Here is a 20,676-nt window from a genome sequence, read left to right as displayed (position 1 = left end):
AATATTTTAAATTAAAATTTTAACGCTTATAAATGGAAGCAAATAGTAATTATCGTATAAACAATTAAAACTAAAGCGATTTTATTCCGTAGTAAATGAATAAAATTCTGTTTTATTACGACGGTACCGACCTCCTTCGATTCTAGTTAATTTTCTTTCCTTCGTCGTCTGGTAAACTACCGCCGGCTGGACCATTGGCCATTCTGGGCTCACGTCCATATATAAAAAAATCTCTAATCTTCCTTAGAAGGTCAAAAAATCCCTCTAAATGTACATAAAATCCTGCGTTTCTTGCTTCCACGTTAGGTTCGTCACGTCCTTCGCTACTTTCTACGAAAATAATCACTGAAAAAAAATATATTTTTCTTAATGACTTTAGTTACAAATAAAGTTAAAACCTCCGAACGGCGGCCGGCATTTTCTAAGAATTCTTCCTACAAAAACGTTTTCGAAAAAAGGCCACTGCGTACGGACGTCCATCGATGCGGGTTCGACTATATTAAACTATTATAAAGTACGTCTAAAGTTACTTTATAAACGTTACTTACCGATAACGACGAGTGTAAACACCGACTTGTACATCTTCGCTAGTTCCGCTTCCGATTTTCCCGAAGGTTTGCGCCCAAAGAATACCGAAAGCGCGCAATTCGTGCCGCTTTATATAAGAAAAATATGCAGTTTAGTCGGAATTTCGTTGGTCGAGTGACAGCCGGATGTGGATCAAATTCGCCCGTGTTGCGCGTGGCAATGTGAAAACGTCCAATCGCGCGACCGCTTATTGAAATTTACGTATTTTGCTTCGGTAACTAACCCGATTCCGTGCCGTAAACGTGTCTACCGAAAGAATATTTCTATCCGTATCGATGAGAAACCGGAAGACTTTTACCGAAAAAATTCGCCAGCGGACTGCTCAAAATTTTTCGTACGAATGTCGAAAACATCGAAAGCTCTTTATAAACTTTAATCGCAACAAAATTATTTCTCGAAATATTTCTTGTAGAGAAATACCAACCTTAATAGATATTTCGGGCTCTGTTTCCGGAGATGGACGTAAACTCGTTGTGGCTTTAAGCCGTAATATAAAGTACAGAGGTTTCGCCAGTGGACGAATGGAGAAACCACCGAACGTCGGTCGTAGGTTCGCGCTTCGCTAACGTGCCGACCGCGTAAATTTTTGAGGTTATTCGCGTTTCTAACAGCTAAATAGGAGCCAGTTCCCCCGTAGAAAGTCCTACCGGGAGGAACTTAACAGATACCCGTTGTGTCGAGTTGCCTATTCCGTTCGTCCTATAACATACGACGGGTTCTTCCCCACCGAGTGACGATACGTATAAAAAGTATGACACTTTACCGACACATCGCGGGGCCCGACGTTATCTATCGTTAGATGTAGTTTGTTTATTTTTCACGCTTCCTCGCCCTTCGCTCGCTAGCTAATGGCCTTAATTGTAGGCCTGCCCGAACCCCCGACGGGTATAGGAAAAGGGGATTTGTTATTCGCGGGGAGGAAGAAGAAGTATTGATGGGATTACCCAACGCATTACGCGGGCGATCTGTCACGAAAAAGAAGTTTTCTACAACATCGACTGCAATTTATAAATAATTAAAATTAATCGTGTACTGTACTTCTGGTACACTCAAACCTGTTTTTGTGCGGTCTTTTCTTGCGCGATTTTTTATACGCGCGATGTGTTTTGCGCAATTATTTTTGTGCGGTATACCAATTCGATCGAAATTCATATACCGCGCACAAAAAATCGCATAAAACAAATCGCGCAAAAAAAGACCGCACGAAAACAAGTTTGAGTGTGTTTAATTACAATTCTATTTCGTTTTCCTCTAATTCAAAATTGCCCGGATTACACGAAGCTATAACGCGCCATTGTCGAGGGGTGTACGCCGATGCTCCGAGTTTGCAATAATTGGCATTTCGGTGAATTTCTCCTTTGGTCGACCGGCGGGAAATAGATGAAAGTTAAATGAAATTTAAAAATACGGCAACGAGCTACTGAACTTTCCCGGCGACCTTTAAAATTTTGGCGACGCCATCTGTTACGATATTTTACTTTAAAACGTTTTTATTGTTTTAACTCTTATAAAATGGCAAAAAGCTTAATTTTTAATAAGTTTTATATTAAAAAAAAATTCTAAGTGCTCATAATAAATAAAATCTTCATTAAGTCTTTTCCTATTGGAGATACACACGACTGCAATTGTCTGCCCACTCCTTCGACATTTAACGGCATCGATATCAATAATTCACAAACCCGCTTGCAAAATTTCAGAAATTTTAGATGAAAGACAACCGAGTTATTAAGCTTCGAGGGGAGTGAACAAATCGTGTTCTATACACACAGAAATCCACACATACATAAAAAAAACGTAATCCTTTTGCATTTCTCGGCGTTTCGAGGTGTCCCGAGCCCAAAAACGTAAAAATTTTGATGGTCATTTTTTGACCCACGGCCTTACTTTCCCTCTTTTGTATATCAGCCAGGAAAAAAATTCGAATGTAAATAATAACGATGGATAAATCACATATTACGCAAAGAATGCGGGGTAATCTCGACTGATAACTCTAATTATACACTATGTAAAGAGACGTTTAGCGGACCAAATGCTACAAAATCTGCTATGGTGAAAATTGCAGCCGTTTGGAAGATATTTGCGTGAAACAAACACGAATGTCGGCTCACCATTACGGTTCTTTAGGCGCTTCGAATTGTGAAAATTCTTTTATTCATTCAAACATTATTCTCGAGAATTTTCTTTATGACATTTTACGTCCGAAGGTTTTTCGGGATCTATTCAAAATAATAATTTTCGGCCAGAACATCGCGAGTTGTACCGGGCCAACTGCGAGGCAGCCGAATGTCGAGAGGCGGGACCGACGTATCCGAACGGAGAAGACTCGAATCATCCGACTCCTCCGGTTTCTTACGAGATCCGCCAGAGCGATCCACTAGCACCCGGCCATCGAGACGCGTGGAATTTTTCGGCTGTCGAAATTATGTAAAAAGGGGCCAGTTTCCCCATAGAATATCTTTCGAGAGTACTTTACTTAACGTTGTTTGGGAAATTGGTACCTAGATAGATGCCAATTTCCCGCGCAATGTTCTTTCGGGAGTCATCCCCTTCGTACGTGGCCACGCGCACGTTTTCGTTAATCCCATCCCATTTATCCTATAATTCCATTCATAGAATCGCTCGCGAATCGTATAATCGATTCTACGAATCGTAAAAGGCGAATAATACACGGCAGAAGCCCTTATACTCAGTATTCTGAGAGGAAAATAAGATATTATAGTATTTTTAAGTGTTTATTTAAAATATATGATCTTCGACCGAAATTAGTACAGTCTTGCCCCCGTACCTCGTACTTTTTCGTTAGCGATAGAGTCGTGCCGATCATCTATCTAACTCCTTAAGGGGGAAGACTTTTTAATTGAAATAACGCGCGACTTCTGGTCCAAAGCCGATGTTTGTATATAGTTAAACGAGGCCTTCTTCTTCTCGTGTCTCGTCTTTCGTCCAACTGTTTTCTCGAGAGTAAGGAAACACGTACGGACGACAGCGGAAATTTATGGGTCAGAATTTTTTCATATTGCTGCCTAACGAATTCGTAAATATAACAAACATTGTCAAAGTTTTGCACTTGCCGACGTTGACAACATTCAAAATTTTGCAATTAACTGACGGAGTGAACAGCTGCCCGACCACGTCCCATCGCATTTCCGTGTCTGTTGTTTAAAACCAATAAACACAAAAATTATTTTTAATAATAAATTTTTTAAAATTTCGTGTTTTTCTTAATTATTTCTTAAAGTATACACGAGAATGCGATTTTAAAGTAGGGTTACGGCCATTATCGGAAGTGAGCCGACCTCTTTCATTAGAACCCATCGTCTATATTTTTAAATAATCCTTTCTCGATTTAAGTGTGGTTCGAATGTTTTAATTACGTCCGAAGTCGGAATGAGCTAAAAGTTTTCCCGTATTTTATACATTTTCACATTATAAAGGTAACTTGGAGTAAGATTTACACAATCTTTTAATGTAAAATGTATAAAATACGGGAAAACTTTTAGCTCATTCCGACTTCGGACGTAATTAAAACATTCGAACCACACTTAAATCGAGAAAGGATTATTTAAAAATATAGACGATGGGTTCTAATGAAAGAGGTCGGCTCACTTCCGATAATGGCCGTAACCCTACTTTAAAATCGCATTCTCGTGTATACTTTAAGAAATAATTAAGAAAAACACGAAATTTTAAAAAATTTATTATTAAAAATAATTTTTGTGTTTATTGGTTTTAAACAACAGACACGGAAATGCGATGGGACGTGGTCGGGCAGCTGTTCACTCCGTCAGTTAATAGTAAAATTTTGAATGTTGTCAACGTCGGCAAGTGCAAAACTTTGACATGTTTACCATTTTATAAGTAAAAATATTTTAAAACATAAATAATAAAATGGATAAAATTAAGCAAGTTATTGATGAATAAATGATTATGAAGTATTCTATTGTACTGTACTGGTCAATGACTTAAATTGAAGCATTCAATAAAAAAAACAAGCTTTATTACGCCGTAAACAATGAGTAGACAGTTGTTTCGCTTCTTTTCTCGAACTTGCTACCAAGAAACAACCGATACAACTCTTAGAGCAACGGCAACAAAATAAATTAATAGAAGTAATCAAAAATAAAATACATTCCTTAAAATAACAGTACAGGCTTACTATAGTTATCTAACATTATTCGTTTACATTCCAACAAACTATAAAACCTATAAGTATTGTGACAAATACGTATGTAGTAATCGATGTTTTGTTCCGTGATGCCGCGGTTTGTACGAGACAGAAATGTTACGCGTTGTATTGGAAACAGTTTAAACGTGGTTAAACATTTCGGCAATGCGATTATATAAGATAGTTGCATCGGAAGCGCTTAATTTAACAAGACCAAAAAACTATCTCGAATGACGTCGTCTTTTAAATACCTTACAACTAAGCGTAAGTGTTTTGTCGCGGTCCGATCCGTCGATTCATCCACGATAAGGAAAAATTTCTTATTTCGTAAATCTTCACAAACCCGAAGAAAACCCTCGTTACCGGTAAAGTACTTCGCAGTGGCTGTTGTTTTGGTTCTGCTGCCTGCCAATCCTCGAGTAATCTTTGAGTCGGGACAAATGTTCGTAATTAATCTCGGCAGATGCTCCGTGACTAAGAAAGACAGGTTGCGCTCTGCTACGAATGTCGAAAGGGGTATTTCCTCCGAATAACAAAAAACATTAATACTGTAATACTAAATATAACAACGGTAACGAATCGATTAGTTTAATTTATTATTTTTAAACTGCCACAAAAACGTACTTTCTTTAATTGATGCCTCCAATTGTTTTTTTACTTGGGTTAGCCACCCTTTGAACTCCGGCAGGGCTTCCCACTCGTGTTTGTAGAATTGTTCGTATTTTATTTTAGTAACACCGGTAGTACTAGAGCCTTTGCCACCACTATCGTACTCTCGGTCACTCATTTTTGGATTTCTAATATTTTTTTTAATTATTCGCACCAACTCTCGCGACAGTTCACTCAACGAATTATAGAATGACGTCAAAATAATCTGTACTGCTCCTATTTATATCTTCGGGTGCTGAAATTTTTCGGAGATTTACAGAGTTTTGTCTGGTTCTGTTAAGATTAACCATATTCGTTATTGTAAACCGCGCTTTAGTTAGGCGCTGTCTGTTCATTTTTTTGTATGTCCGACCATCCAAAGACCGTTTGTTTATAACTCGAAACATAATCTTGTCAGTTGTATATACAAAAAGTAAATTGTTTATCATCTGATAAATGTATGCTTTTATTTCGTCGATTGTTCACGATAGCGGACGTTTTTTGTGTAGAATCCAAGTCGGACGCATGTAAGCTAATAAATGTTCTCGTTAATTTTATCTCGCCTTTTGATTCGTTCGCGGTTACAAGAAATCACCGCAGGTTCATTTTAAAAAATCTTCTTTTAATTAGTATGCGCTTAAAAAGAGTACATTTCTGGCGATTTCTGTTATAATGTAACCAGTGATTATGTTACTACATAATAGAGGGCGCTAAACAGATCGGCAGAAATAACTTTCTATCGCAATAAAGTCTTTTACAATATATAAGAAATGAAGGTAAGAAATGTTTTATTGAGAATTTTTAGATACATTGTAAATAAAAAGTTTCTTTTTTGAATTATCGTCGACTTCTTGGTGGATTTGGTGCTTCGATCGGTAGATCGGTAGAGCGGACCCAAAATCGGTAGATCTACCGAAAATTCGGTAGACGTAGTAACAGTGGATAAGAGTTAAATGTATCCGCCATTTTTTTTCAACAAATTTTCCGTGAGTCAATGCGCGACGTTCGCTGCGTCGCGTGATGTGAACGAGCGCCCGAGGTCTTTTACTTGGACTTAAAACGTCAAACGTGTACTTCTGCTTGCGGTACAAGTTTAACGTTTGTACTTGCGCCTCAACCTCTTTATTATCTCGAGAGAGCTATCACTCTCTCGTGGTAATGTTTGGTGCTTTCTCGATGTGCTATAGTAGGACAAAGACGTGTGCTCGGATCTCGTATCCTCACAGTTTTTTGAAAAATCTTGTCTTCAACGATCGAGTTTTTATAAAGTTTACTACATTTACTACTTATTCTAAGACGGTTCAATGTAGTACTCGGATATTTTGACGCGAGTGCTTCCCTGTCGGGTCTACAGTACATCGGGTCTTTGCTTCAAAAAAGTGCTTACAATCCTCCGTAACACCCGGACATAGAACGAGCACCATCGGTACAGATACCAATGCATTTGGTTCACTACAAATTATTTTCGGATATAAAAAGGATCGCGAGCCTTAGCACCGGCGGTGATACTGTTGCAAAAGAGTCTTCTACAACGTTATTACTATCTATAAACCGTACGTAGCGAATAGAGTAAGCGTCGTTATTATTATCCGTGTCCTCAATCAGCTGCTACCCAAATTCCTTCCTTTTATTTTTTCAATTAACTGAACATTGGAAGTCCTTCGCTATGTGCCGTATTCTGTGACTGATGGTGTTATTGGACAAAGGCACTTTTGAAAGAAGCTTCCCCGCAGACCGATCGTAACGTTCGCCATATCTACAGCTGCCCGGTAGAATGATTTTTTCTGCCACGGTACGAGGCTTTTTTACATTTTGCGATTCTATGTGCCACCTGTATTACAGGGTTAATGATTTGCACCGGGTTTGCACTCTTATCACATCCAATCGAAAGTGGAAGTAAACTTATGAAAATTTTATATTTCGTGGCGTCCTTGTGAGGAAGCCGCGGTTTCCTAGAGCGTAGGGCGCCGCGGCGCACACTTTGGGAACCGCTGGACTAAGGTATTCGCGTGCGATTTTAATCAATAATCCGGCAAGTCGGAAGAGAGAGAGAGAATTCCGAACGTTCTGGAAACTTCTACAAAGTATAAATTAAAATAAAAAATAAAACATATAGATACGGCGGGGTGACCGTGGCGGACATTTTTGTCGATAGAACGTAATAAATTGTTTTACGTTCCTTCGATATTTGCATCTCGCAGTGGAAAGAATTTTAGGCACGCTTCCGACGGCCTGTAATTATTTTTGGAGAAAGCGCGGACTCTAAGGCTCTACTTCCGACCTTAGTTTCGGCGCCCCGGCTGGGTGCCCGTCGGCCCGCTCCTTAATCCGGCACCCGTTACGACCGCCGAGGAAATTGTATTATTCGTTTTGCCGAGTTAAGGCAAGGCGAACGATATCGCCGGGTGGAAAAAGATGCATTTTCCACGCCGGTCCCGACGACGTAAGACGTTTAAACTTTTTCCCTAATTGGTTTGGCGCCTATCGCCTTTGTCTTTATATGGAAACCGTGGTTCTTACAAGACGTACTGTACGTTTTTGAAATTATCCTTTTTGAATTCGGAATTCGTTTCTCTCCAAAACAGTGGCGTAGCGTAGTGGAGGCGGCATTTTTCACAATAAATAATAATATCTTGTAAAAATTTGAACCATTTCATTTCATATTTTTGTCGCACCTACGATTGAAATGAGCACGGAATTTTCCATTACTTATTCTGTGACGAAACTGGGGAATTCCCCTTTCTTAAATGAATGTATAATAATGACATCTTGCTCATTGTAGCGACTGACAACATCGTCTGTACTGACTTGTAGGGATTCCCCGAATTTTATTTAAGGGGGCGAAATTTTAAGGAGTCGGCGAAATTTTCCTCCGCCCCGGGCGGCTGACACCCACGCTACGCCGCTGCTCCAAAAGATTCGCGTACGTAATAATGCAGTTACCGGTTCATCTTTCCGGTACTATTTCCCGTCCGGTAAAATGTTTTAATAGAACCTAATGCGGAGTGCCGATAAATCCCGAACGGGATTTATCGGCACTCCGCGTTAGGTTCTATTATGTTAGTTTTACAAACGGACTGGCCAGAGGGCGACGAACGCGGTCGCTGGACGGGAAAGTTTGACATTGCCTTCGTTCGCGGACTGTAAAAGTTGGTTTTCTTAAAAAATATTTCGAGTTTTCTGGTAAAGTCCGGTTCTATTCGGTGGTCCTTTGCGATTATAAATCGCCAGGTACATTACACGCGTGTAATTTATGTGTAAATCGATTTGTTTCGTGTAATTCTCCTAGATTTACCATCGACACGTTTTCTTACCTTTCGAACGACAGTCGTTTATTAAGTCAATCGTTCGGTTGCTACCGAGCATTTGTTAATAGACGTAATGCTGAATGGTAATACAGGCGGCCCTCGACTTTCGCACATAATTGGTTCCTGAAAGTCGGATGTTCGAGAGTAGAGGGATGTAAAAAAATATGCACCAAAAACTGTGTTTTAAAGTATTTTTTACCAATATGTATACATAAGAAAGGGTTAATGTTACCTATGGTAGCGAACGTGGCGGCTCGTCTCCGAAACGGCGGGAACGCGCGTTCTAATCTAACCTAACCTATTCTAATAAATTACCATAATTATTGCCAACCAAATGATTAGAATAGAGTAATTTATTAGAATGGGTTGGGTTAGAACGTGCGTCCCCACTGTTTTGGAGACGAGCTGTCGAGTTCGCTACCGCGGGTGACGTTAACCTAAGGAAGTTAACGAGGCGCGTTTAAGTGCTTTTGGCTGTTTTCTTTATAAAGTTGTCGAGAGTTAGTCGAATACCATATCTCCAGGTTGTTTTTTAACCCGGGAAATTTTTCTTATCCTGGGAAATCTTGCAAATTTCTTAAAAATTCACTTTTTTCTTATTTTGTGTTAAGGTTGAGGAAATTTTGCAAATAGAAAGTATAATTAACTCAAACTGTCAGAACACATTTGTATTTATTAATTTTAAACCTACTTATTAGTTTTTTAAATTTTTGCCGGTTATGGCACGTCGCAAATGGTCGATAATCGATACGTGGCTTGTTTGTGGCGGGACTCTCGAAATTCTTTACCCGTAATATCTGGAATAATTGTCCTTACGCTGTCGTAATTTTTAACCGTGCCCGGTAGCCTCGACGACTGCGTGATGCCGAGTTGTGCAAATCGGGCGAGGATGCGGAAGAGTACGAAGTCTGCGGATGTGAAGTTTTTCTTCGTAACCCGATCGTTAAAGACGAACGAACTGCCGAATTATTGGGCAACGACGTTTCCGTTAAAGCAGTCGAGGTAGACGAATCGAGAATACTTGAGAACAAAGGGAAGTACTACGATTTCGAAAACAAACTAGAAATCTTTCGGGATACGGGTGAAAAACACGTAATATTTGTCTTCTCTTAAATGCATTAAACACGATTTCGATTGCGTCGATTGAATAGGAAAAGGCATTCTTGGTAGAGAGACTTTTTGTTACTAAAATAAGAATTACCGTATTTTACGGACTATAAGACGCACTTTTTTCTTCGAAAAATTGCTTCCAAAATTCGGGTGCATCTTATAGTCCGTAAAATACGGTAGGTCGTGTGATCGAAGTATTGACCATCTTTGCTTTTTAAAATCTTATAAAAATTTACAATATTTTGTATTATATTTTATTTAAAAAAACAAAATTTACCTTCTAAGTTAGAAGTTTGATTTAAGTTCATTTTTTTTAATTTTCAACTCAATTCTATGCATTTTTTTGTTGTCTGTTGTCATTGTTGTCGTTGTCATCGTTGATGCAGTTTCCAGCAAACTTTAATAAATTTTTTCTATTTATGAAAATTTCTATGTAATTCAAAGATAATTTTTAATATATATTTTACACAGCATTATTAATATGATTTTGGAGGTTACAGAATGTATTAAACATTAAAAAACAAAAAATAATTATATCATTTGATTTCATGATATTTTGTATATCTTAAAAATAATTAATTTTGTTCTGGGATCCCGGGAAACAGTTCACTTTTATCCCGGAATCCTGGAACAAGCAGAAGACCGGGAATGAGAAATCTGGTACAAACGTCCAATTGAAGGAAAAGATTCGCCGTTTTTGGAACGTTTAATTATTTCCATCTTTGTCTCGATCGAATGAAGTTTACGAGTCCTAAATTTCTTTTTGTTCGTATCAACACTGCAGTTTCTCCGTTTCTCACTCGTGTTTATCAATTTATAAGGATGAAATATTTAAACATAAACAAATAAAATTGGCAAAAACACGCAACACATTGACGCATGCCCCGAAACTGTTTTGACCTCTTGCTCGGAACAAAACTGTAGTGATTAGGATTTCGAGAAGTTTGCTATTGTAGGAAGTAATGTGTGTCTCGAGAATGTAGAGCGAGCTACTGCACTTTGTAGTGTATGAGCGATTCTGCATGGAAGCAAATTTTTTTTCATTATCGACAAAAATATTTAAAAAGTCAAATTTTTAAAAAACGTGCGAAATAGCGAAATTGTGCAAAGGTCGAGGGTTGCCTGTATTATCGAAGTATTTACCTGAATTCCAGGACGGAGCTCAAAGATTGTTGAACGCTGCACCGAAAACCCTGTGTCGATCCCATAAGAACGATTGTTACTCCACAATTTCTCTAAATGGACAAAAGCGTTCGGACGAACCGTCTTACGTCATTAACGTAGGGTTTTCGGTTCAATTAGAGCGTTCGACATCTTCAATGACACCGAAAACCCTGTGTTAACCCTATTTTTAATGAACCTTTTCTGGACTGCACCTCTGTTTTCCGTCTTCTCCACTTCTTTAAATGCTTCTACAAAAAAAATTCCACATCCTGGGACGCTGTCGGGGTTTCACACCTTCTCTGAAGCCGGGGCTACAGTCATTCCCTCCAGAAGAACCGGAGGGACGGAGCAAACCCGTTCTGCCCAATGCACTTTTCGGCATTTTTCCATTAACAAGACTCCGATCACGTACGTACGGTGACGGATGAGATTTGAGCTCCGGTTGAGGGGTTTGGCAGCCCCCGGAATTGTCAGTTCCCGTATACTGGCAAAAAACTTAAAGGAACCTTACGTGTACGTGCGACCTATTGCCGGATATTCTGTTTCCGGAAGGTCGGTCATTTGACGTGTCGTCGGGGACACCGTTTGTTCTCTGTGCTCCATCTAGTACCTCGGCCGGCACCTTCTCTAAAATGTTTTTCGGGTCTTTCCGGGCCATCCGCCACGAGTTTGCGCCATCGGGCAGTTCATATTTAAAATAACATAGACGACGCGTTACGCTCGTAGTATCGGTCGGTAAAACTTTTTAAACGTTTCAGGTAAAAGAAAATGCCGACCGTGTTTCTTTTGGATGTCTCTCTTTCCATGACCAGGCCGATAACCGTGCCGGACAGCACCGAGCCCTATCAGCTGCGTCACTTGGCCATCCATGGATTGAACTTCATGATAGATTACATGAGTACGAACACGAAATTGGAATTTTCGGCTTTGGTATTTACATTTTTTAAAAAGTATTTTATAATTTATTATTATTATATTTTAAATATGATGTAAAGTTAACGTTAGCTGTAATATTTAGTCATTGCATGTAAATAATGAAAAACTGTAATGAGAGAACTGTGGGGACTTGATAAAGATCAATTAAATGAAGAAGTACGCCCTTTGATTTCCAGCAGTAGTTTAATACGATAAAAACATCTTTGACTCGTTTGTCGATTTTTCTTGGTCGGGACTAACGAATCGAATATAAAAATAGCATTTTGAGACCAAAATGGAACAAAATAGAAATTTACAAACTTGGATATTCTAAATTTAAACAAATTTATAAACAAATAAATGTAAAATTTAGAATTGATGTCTGGAAAACCTTGTCGTTGCAGCGTCGACTCAGAAACTGTAATTTAGTCCTGGCTCTAAATATTTTAAAAACCGACTTTTTTTTAATCCCAAATGCTATTTTTATATTCGGTTCATTATTCCTAACCAAGGAAGATCGAAAATGTTCTTACGGTATTAAACTACTGCGGGAAGTCAAAAGGTGTGTTTTCTTATCTAATTGTATTAAATCCGATTCGCCTTGAGAATACTTTGATTGATAAAGATATATGTATAGATCAAAATTTTTACTTAAAGAAATTTTTGTTAAATAATTTAATAAACATTTATTAAAGCATTTATAAATGGCTGCAAAAATTTTGTTAGAGTTAAAATTTGAATAATTAAATTATTCGGGTTTTATGTTATGCAGATTCTGTTCAGTCATTACATTTTCAATATTACTTTTATATTAACAAAAAATGTATTGCCCCTCTTCAATTTTTGAGTGGTTACATTACGTATCTAGTGGCTCGTTTGGCAAGTACAAAATATTATATTCATCAAATTGAGTTTCTTTTATAAATAATGGACTTTGTATGCACTCTTTGTCAGAAAAGTTCTGGGACAAAGCTCGTAAAAAATAGAAAATTGCAATTACCAAGTAACGATCCTACCTCCTGTCAAAGTAGTCTCCTTGGCTATCTATACACAATTGCCGACGTTCCTGGAGGTCTTGGAAGCAAGCAGAGAAAGCTTCAAGTGTGATGTTTGTTTGCACAGTCCGTTGGATGTCTGTTGGATGTCTGCATATCTTGACGAAATGTCCCTTTTGGTTGCAAACCTTTGTCGGAAAAGTGTGATTTTTTTCTCGTTTCCGCAAGTAAAAAAGCAACCAAAAGGGACGTTTCGTCAAGACGACGCAGACGTCCAACGGACTGTGACAAATGAGCTAACAAACATCATACTTGAAGCTTTCTCTGCTTGCTTCCAAGACCTCCAGAAACGTTGGCAATTGTGTATAGATAGCCGAGGGAACTACTTTGACGGGAGTTAGGATCGTTACTTGGTAATTGCAATTTTCTATTTTTTACGAGCTTTGTCCCAAAACTTTTCTGACAAAGGGTGTACAAATTAATTTTGTAGAAATCACAGAATAGATTGAAAATAGAATAACTTTCTTAAGCCAACTGCATTAGCTTATATAATAGCAACCACAGTATAAAATTGAATCAAATATTTAAATCTGTAAATGACAGAATTGGTTGTATTTAGGCAAGTATTCACAGTTGTTTAGATATGAATACTGTTATTATAACAAAAATTTTCTGTAAAAATGATTTGCTTTTAAAAACATATTGTAAATCAAATTGTAATGATTCAATGAGTGGTTATTTAATTAAGAGACAGACAGAAATAGAAGAGATGAAGTGGTGGGGTACAAGCCTATATGTGCAATATTACGCCCGGCACCTCGGTTCTGGGCTGGTAAGCCAACATCGTACCGTGCACTTCTTACGGGTGGTGCACCAAAAATTTGACTAGATTTTTCTCCCTTAAATGAAAAATTTCTTCCAAAAAACTTTATCATTAGGTATAGAAGGAGAGTATCGATAAAAATTATGTGAAAATGGGTGAAATCGAAGGGGGTGTTTTGAGCTATTCGGCTTTGAATGTGTTAAAACTTTGTACAAAAAATGTTTGAATTAAACACAAACTGAATTATTGTTTCATTCCTTTACCTACAAAATGCAAAAAACTGCATGTTTGTATTTTACATACTTTCTGAGATGTATGCATTGAGGTAAATGGCTTTTCCAAAGAGTTTGAAATTTGGTTTATAATATAAAGTTGTCAAAAATGAAAATTTTGCAAAATGATATGGCATAGCTTCATACAGGTGCAGAATGAACCCAGTCTTTGAAAAATGTCAAATCCTGCATCAAAAGAGCCAATTCCTATCTGACGTGAATGACCCAGTTGTAATGACAAGTTGGTAAATAAATCTAAATGTAGGAAATAACATGTAGAGGAATAACATAATATTAATAATGAGGAATTAGTCAAAAGATGAAAATGGCTGATTTCGTATAACAATGATAAAAAAAATTATATAATGTTTTTCTCTTTATTTGGAGAGAGTATAAATTTATAAAGTGATGGAAAAAATTATTTAAATTGGCTAATTTGTACACTTATCCAAGATAACTCATTTTAAGCTATTAAATGTCTCAGTGTAATACAACAAACTGAAATGTAATACAACAATACACTGCCAGAAAAATTAAAATTATTTATAAGTATTGCATTAATGGTTAAATACCAAATTTGCAACAATGTACAACATCTACCAAAGGCAAACTTATTCTGTGAGTTCTTCCTTTTTGAGCTCTGATGATTTTTAGCTTTCCTTTAGAGGTCTGCAATCTTTCTTTAAAGAGTACCAAAGGTTTTTGAAGTAATTTTTCACGAGAATGCACCATGGATCTTATAGGTCAAATTAGTTTTGGTTTTGCACCATCTGCACAATCTACACTCTACGTAGTGGTTGTGGCAAGTGCATCACTTATGATATACACCAAAAATCATTCAAGAGATAGGCAACGTAGCAAACATACTTAAGCTACGATCACAATTTGTAACAATAAAAAACTGCACTTTTTTGGCATGTTGTTCTCGTTTTCTCCTCTATACTACATACATACGGAGAAGAAACTGAGAAGAATATGTCAAAAAATGCAGTTTATTACATATAATTATATTGAACTTAAGTAAGCGAGTATTGTTTCACACCATAGGCTCACCAATACTATCAATTAGCACTATTGCACGAACCCTACTGTTTACAGTTATGAAAGTAAAGGAAAAATGTTTACAGCATAAGTAGGCCCGAAAATCAATATGAACACTCCCCTAATATTCTGTATGTCCACCTCGAGCTTTAATAACAATTTTGCAGCGCTTTGATGTAGAATGGACGAGTCTCTTCGAGTGTTTTATATCAAGCTTATAATGCCAAACTTTCCTAATACAGTTTTACAGTTGTTTACTTTTAGATCTCTTCTCTGCAGTTTTCATGCCCTTGGTATGTCAGTAGTTCTCAATATTGTTGAGATTACAACTGTTACCTGACCAGCATCTTATCTGGCTTCTTGCAGGAATGCTTTGCCTAAACAATAATGTTTGTGTCATTTTAAGTGACAATAATGCTAACAAAAACTATAGAGAACATCCAGCAATGAGTCCCGGCAACATTTAAAATTGCATGTGTGGTGCCATCTGTTATGGTATTTTATTTTTAGAAACTTTATATTTTTAATTATTATTAAATGGCAAAAAGTTTCATTTTGAAGGTAGGGATGGGCTTTATAAAAAATTGTAAACGCTAATAACGAGTAAAATCGTCATTAAGTCCGATCTTATTCGAGATACAAAATTCGACCCCCTTTTTATCTCTCACCATGTTGACCTTTAACCACCAAAATTTAATAGCATTGATCCCCATAATACACAAGTGATCTTTAAAGGAGCCGAAGAAAATGGCGTGGAAGTGGAAGGAAGTCGATTATTTGTCAAAACAACAATATTCCGGAGATTCTAGTTTATGCATTCAAATGATGAGACGTCGTCTATTGAATGCTAAAAGTTTATATCGAAAAGATCTATTCGCTCGTTACGTCTGCATTAACGCTATACAATTTTCGGCTAATGGAGAATTGCTAGTGTCTGGTGGTGATGATCGAAGTGTTTTGCTTTGGAATGTTGAGAAGGCTATTTCAGGAGTCAGTCATCCAATAGCAATGTTAGGAGAACATAATAGCAATATATTTTGTTTGGGATTTGATACAGGCCATACAAGATTATTTTCTGCGGGAAATGACAAACAAGTTGTGGTTCATGACATTGAAACAAAAAAAACTTTAGATGTCTTCTTACATGAAGAAGCTGTTTATGGACTATCTGTTGATCCAATGAATGATAATGTTTTTGCAAGTGCTTGTGGTGATGGACGAATTTTGATATGTGACATTTGAGAACATGTACTTCAGATCCTTTTGTGCTTGCAAATTACAATTCAACTTTTCATGCTGTCATGTATAATCCTGTAGAACCAAGATTAATTGCAACTGCAAATTCAAAAGGAGGAGTTGGTTTATGGGAGGTTAGAAAACCAAATAGTTGTTTATTGCGACATGGTGGCTGTTTATCGACCCAAAGTTCAACGAGTGTTCGTTTCAATTTAAGTGGCACCAGTCTTCTAGCTTTAAGAAGGAGGCTTCCTCCAGTTTTATACAACATTTCTTCACCATATCCTGTTGCAGAATTTGATCATCCTGGTTATTATACTTTATGTACAATGAAAAGTTGCTGCTTTGCTGGTGATTCAGATCAGTATGTAATGTCTGGTTCAGATGATTTTAAATTGTACATGTGGAAAATACCAGTAGAAAATAAAGGTATATGGGTAAATGAAGCGCACTTAGTATTGAAAGGTCATAGATCAATTGTGAATCAAGTAAGATACAATCAAGCAAATACAATTTTTGCTTCATCTGGTGTAGAAAAAGTAGTTAAGCTTTGGAGTACCTTTCCATTACCTGGAGGTACTGGATGCATAAATGGAGTCAAAGATGGTATGAGAAGAGTTTATAGTCCAGAAGAATATATTAGTTTAGTTTTGGAAAGTGGACAGTTAATGACTCATGATTACAGCCATAAATCAATACAGAAAGATCCTCAAATGATGGCATTTTTTGATTCATTGGTTTAAAGAGATATAGAAGGCTGGACTATTGATTATGATAATTCTAGTACTAATTCAGATTTGTCAAATTTAAGTTTTGAAATACAATCAGATGGCTCTGTTTCTTCCTTGCCAACATTTCCATCATCACCTTCGTCATCAGGAGATGAATCCATTCAAGAATCTCCGAAAAGCAGTGGAAGCTTAAGTCCTCAGACACGTTCCTATATTTATGCTCTTACTAGTAGAGTAGAAGCTAATTTGCAGAGTTTGCAAAATGCAAATAAAAATGAAGAAAAGAAAGATGAAAATAAAGATTCAGAAGAGACAAATTTAGATAGAATACCTGAACTTATTGCTCAGAAAAGACACGAACAACTTCTTAGAGTAGTGAAAACAACTCTAAAACTTACAAAAAAGCATTTAAAAAGAAAAAAAATTGTCGGAACATTCGTCAAGTAATAATTTATCTCTAGATTCAGATCACGAGCTTCGTAGTCTAAATAGTGCAAGGAAAATATTAAATTCAGTTCTTCGGTGTCAGAACAATTGCAAAATAAAGAAAGAAGGAAAGCTTTACAGCTGAAACTAACCAAAATATTACGAAGTTACAAACAATATTACAAACCTCCCTGCACACTTTCAGAAATTTTTGACCAAAAGCACAGACATTATTAAACTTCAAAGAGGGTAAACAAAATTATGCCCCCCGTGCACACACACGCACACACACTAAAATTCATACATGTAAAAAAAAGCTTCTGAACTTTTTTGCATTTCTTGACGTTTCGAAGTCCTCCGAGTCCAAAAATGTAAAAATCTTGGGGGTCAGTTTTTGACCGATTGCTTGCCACACTTTTCTTCTGTGGTGTATTAATATAACAACCGAGAAAGTAAAAAGACACATTATACTTTATTTACCATTTTGATACAGTGACACAGCATAGCATTGTCCTAGAAAATTCAGGATTTTTTATTGAAGAACTGTTCTTTGATTGTTGGAATTAACTTGACAGATAAGATGTTTGTGTAGCATTTACACATTTACATTTATATGGTGTATATGTAATAAACCATTTATAAAGTGTATATTTGTATATAATGTATATAATTTAATGTATGTTTATATTTTCATATATTAAAGATAAGGCATCAAACATTTTCATTTAAACCATTAAAGTAATTTGTCATTTATCTTTTAAATTATTACTTTACAGTTCTTTGCATTAAAGTGTCATGTTATAGTATTATGCTGGAAAGTTTGGCAATTTATTTTTTTACTTATAACGCTTGGAGTGCAATAGCAATTTTAGTTGACAAAATTGGATGCGTTTATTTGAATTTGTACACTCGCGCCGGTCACTTTTTAATCGAGACGACTAAAAACTTACGGTGTGCTCTAATTTTCGGTCGACAAAACTTGCTTTTCAAAATAGAAAAAAAGGGAATCCAATTGGTCACAAAGCACGAAACATTGTTCGGTTTGCCCCTAATGCCAGTGAATCGGCAACTGAAAAAATCACCAATTTTTGTGTTTATAGAGTCAAAATTTAAAAATTACTGGTAACATTTTGAAAATTTATTACTTTACTAGCAATAAAAAAATTTGGTAAATCTGCAATTCATAGTATTTGGTCTGAATTTTTTATTTTTTTAAAACCCAATTTCTTATATAATTTTATATGCTTTTTCTAACTATAAATAATTATTTAATAATGTAAAACTTTGCTTTTGTTTTCATCTTATTTAATAAATCTTGTTTCTGCCTCAGTAAAATTGATTGATTACATTTATTAATTGTTTAGAATAGTTTTGATTCAACTAACTAAACTTAATGCTTTTAACCAAAATTTGAATTATTTGACATAAATTATGTAATTAAATTGAAAAATTCTATTGATGTATTAAGCCATTACTTGATGTCTACCATTGTCAATTTTAAATTTATTGTGCCAAATTAAAATTTGATGTTTCTATAAATGTGAAACATTTATCTTTACTTATGTTAGTGTTTCGACGATGTGACGGCTAAACAATTAACTTAATGAATAATTCATAATTTTAAAAAGTAGAAAATATTAAAACAAATTGTTTCAGATGGTCTTTTCGTCACTCTGGGAATTAGTTGTGCAGTTTACTAGAGATTTTGAGAATTTAAAGACTGAATTAATGAAAGTGGATTGTTATGACAAAACAGATATAGTAAGAGCATTAATCGGAGTTAGAGACATAATTTTAGAGGAATGGGGTGCAACTATGCCTTGTCAGGTAAATTATCAATTTTATATTTTAAATTCTTTTACCTAATTTACCAATAAACTGGAACAATTGACACTAACACCATATGTACTTAATGAATATCTGCTGGTGTAAGTGGGTATGGTGTTTGTTTTTGTTAGTGTCAAATTATTTTACAATAGATGAATCATTAATTGTGTTGATTTAACTTTAAATATAATATTTATAATGGAATAATTACTTTTTTTTATTCTTTTCTATACAGGTAATATTAATAACAGATGGCAATGTAGGGATTGGTACCACTTCGCTTAAATATGCGTTGGAAAAGTATTACGGCAAAGACGTCGAAAGCCAGGATAAACTGTTGCCTTTGCCGTTTCCGTTTCCGTGTAAACTGCACGTCGTGTGTATCTCCGACGTCGTTCACCAACATACCGTATCACTTTATCAGAAACTTATCGACATTGGCGGAGGAGGAGGACAAGTATTTGTTCCAGAGGGTCAGCTTAGTTTTAAATCCGTTCAGCAAGTATTTCACAAACTAACGGAAATGTATTATAAACCGTTCCAAGGAAACCTTTATTGTGGAAATCTCAAATCGCTCGTATCCTTGTCGCCCGCTCCGGAAAGCTACAATAAGGCACGGGATTTCGAATGGATAAAAACGGAAGTTTTCACCGATATCGTCATATGCGGTTTCTTGGATATCGCCGACGTTGCTAGTCCGCCGGTTCTTTCTAGACATTTGGTATTACCAATACCACCTGCTAAAGGTAAGAAATTTTATTTCTAATAAATACAAAATAAAAAGTAATGATGCAATTACAGTAAAGTTTTGGTAATTTGACACATATGGGATTATTAGGGTGTCAGATTAAGGAGATTGCTGAATTATTGGAAGTAAGATGAATTCAGTAGTTTAGTAATTTGGAAAGAAAACATTTATTTGAGTGATTTTATTTGCAAAAACATACATAGTGTAGCAAGAAAATATGAGAGGAAAGCAATATTATATATTAATGTATAAGAGTCCTGAAATTAATCTTCGGTTCTTTTAAAATAATTTTCAGCTGTTTTTTGCTGTTTTGTCATCTGAGTATGTTGCTATTACCTATGATCTGTTGCCAAGTTGGTGGATATCACACTAAATTTAGTGGGAAATTGAAATGACTTTGGGAGATTTAGTGGGAGGTGCAGTAGTTTGATGAGCAATTTTGGTAAACTGATTTTTATATTTAGTCTGAGCATTAAGCAAAAACGCCTTAATTTCAGAAACCCCATAGTTGCCTGATGCAATAACTAAAGAATTACGTAACCAAAATTTGTGAAATTTTCTGAATAACTAATTTGTATATAAGAGATCAGCTGTAGAGTTTTTTGTAAAAACTGGTTAAGTGGTTAAATAAAGTATAATAAGGACTTAGTTTTTTAACCAATAGATGGTGTTTTTATGC

The 20,676-nt window shown here is 36.2% G+C and overlaps 2 protein-coding genes across 3 annotated transcripts in view; both read left to right on the top strand.

The window, feature by feature from the left end:
• The first annotated feature begins 8,466 nt into the window (after positions 1 to 8,466).
• The window catches only part of IntS14 (integrator complex subunit 14), a 30,552-nt gene continuing 18,342 nt past the window's right edge, over positions 8,467 to 20,676 (top strand). Inside the window, exons 1-4 of one of the 2 annotated variants that reach the window (XM_067275783.1) lie at positions 8,467 to 8,550; positions 11,742 to 11,913; positions 19,079 to 19,249; positions 19,485 to 19,995. In XM_067275783.1, the coding sequence (XP_067131884.1) occupies positions 11,752 to 11,913; positions 19,079 to 19,249; positions 19,485 to 19,995 (844 nt within the window). In that variant the 5' untranslated portion in view covers positions 8,467 to 8,550; positions 11,742 to 11,751. Of the gene's footprint in view, positions 8,633 to 11,741; positions 11,914 to 19,078; positions 19,250 to 19,484; positions 19,996 to 20,676 lie in introns of both variants that reach the window. The other variant, XM_067275784.1, reaches the window with a different exon arrangement.
• On the top strand, positions 15,761 to 17,621 carry LOC136979737 (DDB1- and CUL4-associated factor 5-like). The gene is given in 2 exon segments (XM_067275758.1): positions 15,761 to 16,265; positions 16,268 to 17,621. Coding segments are annotated over 2 exon segments (1,665 nt in total). The 5' UTR covers positions 15,761 to 15,776; the 3' UTR covers positions 17,444 to 17,621.

The sequence above is a fragment of the Centruroides vittatus genome, unplaced genomic scaffold (assembly GCF_030686945.1).
Source record: "Centruroides vittatus isolate TY-2023 unplaced genomic scaffold, ASM3068694v2 contig_634, whole genome shotgun sequence".
Classification (NCBI taxonomy): Eukaryota; Metazoa; Arthropoda; class Arachnida; order Scorpiones; family Buthidae; genus Centruroides; species Centruroides vittatus.
The sequence above is the reverse complement of the archived record's forward strand: the minus strand, read 5'-3'. Positions and strand labels throughout refer to the sequence as shown.